The 12034-nt window shown below is 33.4% G+C and overlaps 2 protein-coding genes across 2 annotated transcripts; one reads left to right on the plus strand and one right to left on the minus strand.

The window, feature by feature from the left end:
* Nucleotides 1-612: 612 nt before the first annotated feature.
* On the minus strand, nucleotides 613-6738 carry HELRODRAFT_93842 (hypothetical protein; the record flags this gene model as incomplete). Its single annotated transcript, XM_009017023.1, has 14 exons — nucleotides 613-1515; nucleotides 1546-1773; nucleotides 2011-2176; nucleotides 2258-2320; nucleotides 2534-2587; nucleotides 2725-2824; nucleotides 3054-3133; nucleotides 3478-3648; nucleotides 4051-4259; nucleotides 4435-4486; nucleotides 5040-5212; nucleotides 5467-5631; nucleotides 6019-6173; nucleotides 6623-6738. The coding sequence occupies 13 exons, from the start codon at nucleotides 6733-6735 to the stop codon at nucleotides 1703-1705; spliced, it is 1572 nt and encodes a 523-aa protein (XP_009015271.1). The 3' UTR covers nucleotides 613-1515; nucleotides 1546-1702.
* A 2580-nt stretch (nucleotides 6739-9318) lies between these two features.
* Nucleotides 9319-11978, plus strand: HELRODRAFT_105910 (hypothetical protein; the record flags this gene model as incomplete). The annotated part of the gene is made up of 8 exons (XM_009017024.1): nucleotides 9319-9533; nucleotides 9824-10000; nucleotides 10251-10346; nucleotides 10410-10518; nucleotides 10837-11040; nucleotides 11350-11411; nucleotides 11543-11619; nucleotides 11744-11978. The coding sequence occupies 8 exons, from the start codon at nucleotides 9319-9321 to the stop codon at nucleotides 11914-11916; spliced, it is 1113 nt and encodes a 370-aa protein (XP_009015272.1). The 3' UTR covers nucleotides 11917-11978.
* Nucleotides 11979-12034: the final 56 nt, after the last annotated feature.

Here is a 12034-nt window from a genome sequence, read left to right on the forward strand (position 1 = left end):
TGAATGAATGAATGAATGAATGAATGAATGAATGAATGAATGAAGTAATGAGCAGATGAATTAATTTTAAAAAAATGAACGAATGAATGGATGAATGAATGATTGGAATGAACGAATGAATGAATGAATTGAGAAGTTAATTAATTAATCAATTGTTTAATTAATTGTCTAGTCAACAAACAAACAAACAAATAGTAGAATGAAGGAATGAATGAATGAATGAATGAAGGAATGAATGAATGAATGAATGAATGATGAATGAAGCTGAATGAATGAAGCTGAATAAATGAAGCTGAATAAATGAAAGTAGAAATGATTAAATGAATTGATAACTGAATGAATGAGTGAACGATTGAAAAGAAAGAAAAAAGAATAAACCAAAAAGAATGTAAGAAGAAAATAAAAGAAAGTAGAAACTACACGGAGATCAATAACCAATGAATAAATGAGTGAGCCAGGATAAAGTCATTTCTTCGTATCGACATTGAATGAATGAACGAACGAATGAATGAACGAATGAATGAATGAACGAACGAACATATAAATGAGTTAATGAATGAAAGATCGTGAGAATCAAGACAAATCCAGAAATATTTAGAAAAAAAACGGACTCGTTTTAAAGAATTTTATTTTTATTAACATAAACCTGCTCGTTTCATTCAAGTTGAAAAATAAAAAAAGCAAAATGATCATGATTCGAACACGAAAAAAATGTATTTGGCATGTCTATAAATATTCATAGGTTCAAAAATGAATATAGATTAATTAGTCAATCAACCAATTAGTCAATCAATTAACTAGTTAAATAACTAATTAACCGATTGTAAATTGATTGGACAGAATATTTTTATATTAATATCAGGTCGTAGATTTTGTCAGAGTCAATTAAGTCTAACTAAAATAACGAATATTAATTCCAAGAATCATCTAACTAATAGACTAATTAGCAATCTAATCAGTCAATTAATTAAATCATTAATTGGGTTATTAAAAAGTTAATTAAGTCAACTATTTTTTTAACGAAAATACAATTGAAAAGGTAAGAGGCGCACTGTAAAACTTTATCTGAAAAAAAAGGAGTTGATAAAAATTGATATGATCTCTTTCTTTCTCTCTCTCTCTCTCTCTCCTTCTCTCTCTCTCTCTCTCTATATATATATATATATATATATAAATAATTTCATAATTTTACATAATTAATGAAAAAAAAACATTAAAAACATTTACTTAAACATCAATAACAAAACGATAACAACAACAATAATAATAATATTAACATTAACATTATATTACTATTATTATTGTTGTTGTTGTTGTTGTTATCACCACTATCATTAACTATAAGAAAGAAAAGGAAGAAAAAAACACACTGAACTTTCATTAACAACGACAGATCGATAAGGAGTAAATTTTACGAGTGAGTGAGTGAGTGAGTGAGTGAGTGAGTGAGTGAGTGAGTGAGTGAGTGAGTGAGTGAGTGAGTGAGCGAATGATTGAGTGAGTGGGTGAGTGATGAGTGAATGAGTGATGAGTGAATGATTGAGTGAGTAGAGTATGAGAATCTGAAAATAATTATAAACATTTTTATAATACTTCACCATCACCATCATCATCACCGATATCATTATCATCATCAACATCATCGTCATCATCCTCATCAATAGTGTAATCATTATCATCATCGTCATCCTCTTCGTCATCATCAGTCCATAGGAGAGAGTGTACAGGGCCGAATGAACTCTTGACCTCTTTCTCTGAACCACTTGTTTGTAGCTGTATGTGTTTGTGCGTGTGTGTGTGCGTGCGTGTGTGTGCATGTGCGTGTGAACATCTGTGCTTGTGTGAATATGATTATGTTAAAATGAATGCAAACTTTCGGAACAATACAAAATACAAAAATACCATACCAGTACAGCAAGAACAACACTAAGCAACAAAAAATACACATACACAGACACACGCGCACACACGCGCACACACGCGCACACACACACAACGAAAAATACCCACCCCACTTAATACCGGACAACACCGGACATGCGGCGTGACTGGTCAGTCGATCACCAACACCACTTTTGTGGAGGTTGTACCACAGAGCGCAACTGCCCTTCTTCGGGGTAAATTTAACCCCAACTTGAGGGAACACCGTTGAACCCCCTATCTTTATGTCACTCATCTGTCAATAAATCAATCAATCAACCAACCAATTAGTCAATCAATCAGTCAATCAATCAGTCAATCAATCACCGCAACTTACATAACATAGGAAGGTAGCAATTCTGTTTCCTCGCACTTTTTCAAACTCGCTTGGCTCAGGGTTCTAGAAAAAAATTGATTGACATGAAATGAAAACAAAACTCATCAGAGTAACCAAATACAGAGCACAACTCATCTTAAAACACAAAAATACAAAATAATACCTTGAAATACCTTAAAATACAATGCAATGTAGTGGTTCTTACACAGACCATAGTCTTCTGAACCACTTTAAACCCTGTTAATAATAATAATAATAATGGAAGACTAAACTGACCGAAGAGTAATCAAAATGAGGCTCATAGTGACCACCAATACCATAGTTCAACACCTGTGAAATAAATTGTGAATACAAAATACCACAAAGCACAGCCTACGCACACACGCACACACACACGCACACACAAACACGCACACAAACACACAGACAGACACGCACACAAAACGCCAAACACACCACCAAAAAACCTGCAACTCTTCAGCATAATCGAGTGTAAGGTTTGCAATGGCAGAAGCAATGGTACTGAAGCCTAAGACATGTGGATGTTCTTTGTCACTGATCCAACCGCTGATTTAAAAAAACATTTTTACAATTTCTTTACAATTTCTTTACAGTTCTTTACACTTCTGCGTCAATCCTCTCGTCAGTATATCACAAAGGCATCGAGAAGAACAACAACAGAAAACACACAGTGCATGTGATAAAGAGAGATCTCTTTGCATTCGAACGCGGTCACAGCAAGCCTGAGCAGAACCAGGCACCTTCGTCACTACACTACTAAGAATATTTTTATTACGTTTTACTAATCCTGTAATCTTGTGCTGTGAAGTCGGGACTCTCCATTCCTTCTTTCTGAAATACGACCGATCTGTAGAGCTGTTATTAATTCGTTCATTCATTCGTTCGTTCGTTCGTTCGTTCATTCATACGTTCACTTATCCATTTACTCGTTCGTTAGTTCGTTAGTTCGGTCGTTCGTTCGTTTATTCATTCACTAACTCATTCATCTAAATTTATCCACCATACATGAAATCATCGTAAAAAAAAACATGAAAAATTCTTATAAATTAAATACATCGGAATTCAAAGGAGACAGATGAGATGACACAAACAACAATAACAAACATGATGCGTCAGCGCATACTAAAGAATAATACACCCAACACACCTTAAACACCAAAAAATACACCACACACGCCAAAACCCCCAAAAAAACCCACCCGTGGTCTTCCTAATCTCTTAATAGTTTCCATCTGATCGTCAACCAGGAGGTCATGGTACATGAACATCGGCGGGTCATAGTTCACTTGCTCCTCTTTGGCCGGCCTCAAATATAGGGCGGGGTGGTGACTTTTCAGCTGGCACGTCAAAAGGTGCTCGTTCTCTATTGGCTGGCGGATTTGGTTAGGTGGGTGATTAGTTGATTGAAGAGCTAATTGATTGAAGAGCTAGTTGATTGGTTGGGCGATTGACTGATTGGTTGGTGATTGATTAGCAAGCCGATTCGTTAGTTGGTTAGTCAGAATATAAGGAGGAGTTATGACCTTTTATTTGACAGGTCAAGAGGTACTTGTTTCCTATTGGTTGGTTGGCTAACTAGAGGTTAATTGGTAGGGTAGTTTTTTTAATAGCTGATTGGACGATTGATTGACCGAGCAGCCAATTGATTGATTGGATTGATTGATTGATTGATTGGATTGATTGATTGATTGATTGGATTGATTGATTGGATTGATAGATTGGATTGATTGATGGATCGCAAAATGTAAAAAAGGATAAAAAATTTTTCCAACCATAATTTTTTCTCCTCTGCAGAGTCTTTCGTAGTTGTAGAACTCATCAGATCGAATCCGGTTGTCTGTGTGTGGTCTCGGATTGTAATCATCATCATAATCGGCGACCGGCCCTCCTGATGACGATGATGACGATAACAGGTCTCGATGCTGCTCCAGAAGTTGCTGATAGTGGCGCAGGTTCGACTGGATTCTGGTGTTGCTTGGGTCTGCAGTTTGGGGAGAAAATTTGTTTTTAATCTTCGTTATGTTTATTCATCATTATTATTATTATTATTATTGTTGTTGTTGTTGCTGTTGTTGTTGTTGTTGTTGTTATTGGTGTTGTTGATATTGTTTTATTTTTATTATTATTAACGAAGCAAAAACAACAAAACGCTCTACCTAATTGTAAATAATCCAGTGTCAAATTGATGGCCTTCTTAATGTTACCTTGCTGCATTTTGGGTAATCAATCAATCAATCAATCAGTCAGTCAGTCAGTCAGTCAGTCAGTCAGTCAGTCAGTCAGTCAGTCAGTCAGTCAGTCAGTCAGTCAGTCAGTCAGTCAGTCAGTCAGTCAGTCAGTCAGTCAGTCAGTCAGTCAGTCAGTCAGTCAGTCAGTCAGTCAGTCAGTCAGTCAGTCAGTCAGTCAGTCAGTCAGTCAGTCAGTCAGTCAGTCAGTCAGTCAGTCAGTCAGTCAGTCAGTCAGTCAGTCAGTCAGTCAGTCAGTCAGTCAATCAACCAACCAACCAACCAACCAACCAACCAGCCAACCAACCAACCAACCAACCAATCAATCAATCAATCAGTCAATCGTGGCTAGTGTGTGTGCATGTGTGAGTGTGTGTGATTGATTGATTGCAAAATTTGAAAAGGATAAAAATTTTCCCAACAATAATTGTGTGTGTGTGTGTGTGTGCGTGAAAATAAGTGTGTGCTTAGATGTTTAGATATGTGCCTTTGTGCAGTTTGAAACAATCAACTCGCTAGAAGACCGAATGACCAACCTGATAGTAAGAAAAGGCCAAATAATCCAGAATATCGATTCTCTGAATTTGAAATTTCGGTTCCTCTAGGGGTGATTTGATTAGCTGCCTCATCGCCTCAGTCATCCAGAGTATCGTGTGATAGAAATCTTTCTTCTCGTAGGCTGACAAGCCGAGGAGTTTGCAATCTTCAACTGTTTGTTGTGCGGAGTGTTGCTGGGTAGTGTGTGTGCATGTGTGTGTGTGTGTGTGTGTGAAAATATGTGTGTGCTTAGATGTGTGCGTGTGTGTGCAGTTTTAAACACTAATTAATATCAAGGAAACGATATACCACCAATAAGAATGGGCGCTAGTGAAAAAATTATGCAAAATCAAGAAGCAAACAAATAAACAGACAAACAAACAAACAAACATACGCACACACAAACAAACAAATAAACAGGCATACAAGACAACTTAGAAGCTCCAGGAGTGCCATCAATGCCATTGTCGGCCAGTTCGCTAGTGGACAGGTCATACACATCCTGCAACCTCATGAGGGCATTGATGGCCCCATGTAGGTCTTCACTGGTCGGAAAATTTGCCGTCTTCTCGTCTAACCTTCGAAGGAAATCTGGAAAAATTAACCGTGCGTGTGTGTGTGTGTATGTGTGTGTGGATTTGTGTGTGTGAATTTGTGTGTGTGTGTGGATTTGTGTGTGTGTGAATATGTGTGTGTGAATTTGTGTGTGTGTGTGTGGATATTTGTGTGTGTGTGAGTGTGTGTGTGTGTGTGCCCACGTGTGCGTTTAAATAGCCAGTAATAAAAAAAATCAAGCAAAAGTTAAAAATTTTTGGTTTAACAGTTTATCAGTCAGATAATAGAATGAAAAATCATTCGTTTGTTAATTAACTCATTAATTCATTAATTCATCCATCTATCCATTCACTCATTTATCTTTTCATCCATCCATGCATCCACTGAACCAAAAAAACGCGCAAAGAAAAACAAAAACGATACCATCAGCGAAACTCTTCTTAATCTTCTCTTCCAACACGTACTGCCATTCAGAGGTGAACCTCTTAATTAATAGGTAGGCATTGAGGGGGTTGCTGAGGTGGCCCTCAGGGTTCGCCAGGGCCTTCCTACTATGCTCCTCGAACTCGTCTGCTAAACTAAAGTTATTATTTTTTTTTTTGAAAAAATCAGACTCTGGCACACTAAAACAATTTCTATGCATATTAAAAATGATAGATGTTAATGAAAATGAAAACAATTTGATGAATTTTATATTTTTTTATAAGTTTATATTAGATCATGGGTGGGCAAACTTTTCGCTGTGAGGGCCGCATTGAAAACTTTTTACCATTGAAGGGCCGCATATGTACTTAAATAGCATTTTTATAATGAAAGGGCATCACCATGTAATAATGTTAAATAAATTCTGGTTAAGTGAAGTAAATTCTTTCAAAAACTGATTAATTTATATTGTTCATAGTATTATGATTTGTCTGAATAGCAAATTTCTAAAATAAAAATTAACTTTAAATATCTAGTAAAGACAAACTAAAACCAACTAAAACTGGAAAACAAATTTTCTACAGAATTAGGCAAACCTACGGACCCTTTCAAAAGCTCCAGCCTGCCTTCTTCATTCTGCACATATTCCCTTAAATCACGGGCCACCTCATTCTCAACCTTTAGAATTTTTTCCATTTCAGAGATCGCCGCGTACATGTCGCACCTGACATTTTGGAGGATTAGGCAGAGAGAAATAAGAAGAATTTTAAGTACGGCTTGCTTCATTTTGTCTGCTGTCTAAAAGTTAATTTGAATTAATTAGTTAGATAAATTAAATTTGTTTGTTGTTAATCAAAACAACTGAAATCAAGTCTATTGATTCATCAGATAAAATATATTTTTATATGTCATGTATGTACGACACGAGATGAAATGATCTGGAGATCAAAATGAAAAATTATTTTCCTAAATAGTCCACTAGTTTACAAGGTTGAATAAATGAAAATTTTATAATCTTGATAAATAATGGCTAAATTAAATATTTCAAACAATTTGAATGATGAAATCATAAACCAAAAAATGAAATAATTCTAATAAAAAAGTTTTAAAACATCATTTAAACCTTAAAAAACAAATGGAAATATGCAAATTCAACTAAAATAAAATCCTTGAAAATTATTAATTGCAAGGTAAATTCACCTAAGATTCTAAGAATATGAAAAAAAATATTAAAAAAAATTCCTTTAAACTTTTTAAGAAAAAGTGAGAAAAAGTGGAAAAGACACGGATCAAACTAGAAAACTAGATAAATAACCTTTTGGAATATACTATGTATATATATATATAATAGTCTAGTTTAATCTCTATCTATGTTTGATTTTTCAAGTTTATTTTTGCCACAAGACATGATTCCATTCAAGACATATTTGTGTCTGTGTGTTGTATATGAATCAATATATGCATGCATATGTGTATGATATGTATGTTGTGTGTGTATGCGTGCATGTGTGCGAGTGTTTGTGTGGTGTGTTACCTGACATAGGACACGTATGCACACGTTATTACACACATATATAACACTGAGAAGAACATATAACAACATATATAACAACACTTTTATAACACTTATAACTCATACAACATAAATACATGGAGAATGAATACATAAACACACACACACACATACAATGCATTGAAATGTATGTTATACAATTTTTGACACATACATACACACACACACAAACACACACAACACACTTGTCTACGTGTTGAAAAGAACTTTCTAGTCTCAAATCTTCTCAATAAAAATAAAAGTAAATAAAACGATGGCAAATAAAATGCTAATTGATTTAAAAATGAACTAAAATTAGTGTCTGAATTATGAGATTATGAGATGTCTTTGATTATTTTGCTCGTTTCTCTGATATTACATTTTGTTTAAAAGTAAAATGTTTTGAGGAGTAAGCTAAAACCAAGATTTGGCTTTTTTGAATATTAAAATTTGAAAAAATGTAATTTAAGCCAATTAAAGTTAAAGATGTTTATAAATTCTCACAAATTTTACATTAAATTATATTAATTAAATAAAACTTGTATAAAAAGATCAAACATAACGCAAATTTTTTAGAAAACTCTGTAAAAAAGCAGCATTTAATTTTATTGCTATTGTTTTGTTATGTTTTCACATGCATAGCAAAATTTAGTTTGAGTGTAACCAAATGTTTGGCTGTATATAAGTGTAATTATGTACATATAGATTTATAAATATATTTATCTATTCGTTTAATTATATATTTACTTAATATATTTAATTGCAATTAAATAAACGATAAGGTACTTGACAGTATTTTAATCTATCACCATTTATTTATATTATATTTTAGTTTATCTACAGTTTATCTACAATAATAATAATATAAAAAATAATAATATAAATATTAACAATATAAATAATAATAAGGATATAAATAATAAAATAACAATATAATATTACATCACACTAAATTATTCTACACTGTGTAGTTAATACACCAAGGTTATCATTGAGGCAATATTAAAAACATAAATTTATCTATCTACCCACATATATGCATGCAAACTATAGGTTGTAACGCACACACACACAGAGACACACACGCACACAGACACACACACAGACACACACATACCTCACATAATGTTACTACAGACACACAACACATTGAGATATTAAGATAAGTCACAGGTTTTTAATTCTACCTTCAAGAGACTCGTAACATATGTTATAAATCAATGAATAAATAAAATAAATAATGAAATAAATAATGAAATAAATATACATATTTTAATTCATTTTGCATTTAGTTAATTGTACCAAATTAGGTATTATTTTTGTATTTTGAATCAAGTATACCAATGCATATACTGGGTATAAACAGACATTTACGACTATGTGAAATAGTTAACTATATTATGATCAGCTATTGTGTGCTATATCTACTATACGTGCTAGCTGTTGTATTATATTTTTCTATATGCGCGGACTTTGAAACTGAAGACTTTTTTGATAGTTTGATACGAAAAATTAAATCTTCGTCCAAGTTTATAGATTACGATAATTGGTTAATTTAAAAGCTTCTACCATTTGGAGCTTAAAAACCGCGAGAATAATAAATTTTAATAAATTTAGTGATTAATTTCGTCGTAATATCTCTTGAAAATTACGTAATTTAGTAGTAGAACCACGTTGAAGTTCAGTTACTACATCCTTGCTACATTTTTTTCGTAAGAAAATTGGAGATCATGTCCTCTGGCGGAGAAATGTTTTCAGGCCTAACGGCGATCCTCATTTCGAAAATTGTATTCCTCTCTTACATCAGTAGGAAAAGGAAAATGATCTGGGAAAAAGTTGGTCATTTGGAGAAAATGTTCTTGTACCCTCTGAAATCAACGAAAGGGATATGTCTGGATAGTGCCGACATCCTCTATAGTGGACTGGCTATCCGAAATGAAAATGGTCATACCGTTAAAGACAGGTATTTTGTGTGTACGTGTGTTGTGTATACGTGTGTTGTGTGTACGTGTGTTGTGTATACGTGTGTTGTGTGTACGTGTGTTGTGTGTACGTGCGTTGTGTGTACGTGTGTGTGTTTTTTTTAATTGATTTATTTGTCTTTTGCAACTATTATCCCGATCAAAGTGCTCCTACAGTTACTAGCAATGACAATCAATAGTTATAACAACAACGACACTAATAACAACAGCAACAACAACAACAACAATAATAATAACAATAATAATCACGTGACCTGACATGCAAATTCAGGTCCTGGATAGTTGTGGACCAAAAAAACAAAATGGTGACTGCGAGGAATAGGACGAAGATGGTCAACATCTCGTCACTGATCCGTGGGGACAGTTTAGTGTTATCGGCTCCGGAGATGACCGATTTGATCCTTCCACTAGTTGGCAGTGTTGTTGCTAGTGAAGAAATCATAATTACGTTTGTATTAATAATGATAATAATAATATTATTATTATTATTATTACTTATATACTTTTATACTTATATAGCCCATATTGTATACATATTATATTATATGTGTGTGTATTTCTTCAGCATTTGATTGGCAATAAAAGCAAAAATGTATGTCCGCGTTTGTCTGTTTGCTTATTTGTGTGAGTTTGTTAGCACAGTAAATTATAGTATAAAGCAATTAAATAAAATTCAGCCAATCAAATTTATGATTTAGTGTATGGGACGACAGGGTGGGCGGTTACGATTGCGGAATGGAGGCTTCCGATTGGATAACCAACTATTTCAATTTACCCAACACCAACCAATCAGATAAAGGTACCTACATGAATTATGCAATTTTTAATTTTTTTATATTTATTCATATTTAAATGTTTGAAGGTGAACGTTACAGGATATTAAGTTTCACGGATGGTTGGACAGCTAGGAGGAAACTGAAAAGAGATGATGATCACTGGAGAGAGGACGCTAGAGATGTTGATGAGGTGAGAGTTAGCGAGTCCACATCCACAGATCCACACACGCAGACACATACACACGCACGTACACACACACGCAAACGCGCACGCACATACACACACACATGCCACACACGGAGATTTTTATAATGATAGTAAAGTATATCATTCTATTGTATGTTATACTACCATGTTATACAATTTTCTCATTCTTAACACAATGAAATGAATTTAATTTGATAGTGATAACAATCTGGTAAAACTGTTTTTTGTCTAAAATAGTAAAATTAAGTTCCGAAAAAGTACCGAATTTTTATACAAATATCGCCAATACCGAATTTCAAGGTGCAATACCAAGACGGATACCCGTTTTTGTTGACAACATCTGCATCTTTTGATGACGTCAAAAGTAAATGTTACCAGAAAAGCTTGAAAGATAATAATAATTATGAAATTTCTGAAAATTTGGATGGTGAGTCTCTTTCGATAAAAATGGAGTGTTTCAGGCCAAATTTTCACATTCAATCGAATATGGATGCGTTTGATGAGGTTTTTTTTACGTTGGTTGATTAATTAATTAGGTGATTTGTTAGTTGAATAATTGATAGTTTAATGGAATTAATGTTTCAATTAATCTATTTAAATTAGATTTATGTTAATACCTTATATTGATAATACAGGTTTTACGAGAAATATAGCAACTTTAATAAAAAATTTTACGTCTCCAAAATATTTTACAACATTTATAATTAAACATGTTTTATTTGACTCATTTGAAATATGACAAACTGCGTTGGGAATGAACGCAATTTTCCTCATTCAGTGGTTAACAAAAGTTTTAAAATATTCATTTTTCAGGATGGTTGGATGGAAATAAAAATAGGAGATTGTACATTTTACAACATGAAACCGTGTGATAGGTCAGTGTTGATGATATTTCAAAGTCTGCAAGCTATGCCTTAGAATGTTCCTTTTCATTATTCCAGTTTAATTCCACATAAAATTTTTCATGATTAGATTTCACACAAACACACGCACACATATATGTTAGATGTACGATGACAACCATCGAGCCTTCGACGGGCGAAAGATTGCCTGGTTATGAGCCATTAAAGACATTAAGACAGTAAATTGAGACAATTTTTTTTTACTAACTTTCAATTTTTAAACTATCTTGAATATTCGATAAATTATTTTTAATTATTTTCATTGTTTAACGATCAGTTAATTATTTTTTCACTTTTTGACAGATATCGACTGATGTACCCTGAGTTTAAGAACTCCCCATGCTTCGGCATCAATTTGGTTGCCACAAAACTAGGTCAGGTCAACGTCGGTGACCCAGTTTTTATGAGGAGGTCATCAGATTTTCGAAGAAAACGCTCTAAACTTATTAATTTATTCTTAGTAAATTTAGGCAAATAATTTTCATACGGTTATTTGTTGCTGTTGTTGTTTCATGTAGTTGAATATAATCATATCTTAATGTTGGCATCCATTCAACATCTAAACATTACGAACAAAAAAAATTAGCGCTAGATAA

The sequence above is a fragment of the Helobdella robusta genome, assembly GCF_000326865.2.
Source record: "Helobdella robusta unplaced genomic scaffold HELROscaffold_2, whole genome shotgun sequence".
Lineage (NCBI taxonomy): Eukaryota > Metazoa > Annelida > Clitellata > Rhynchobdellida > Glossiphoniidae > Helobdella > Helobdella robusta.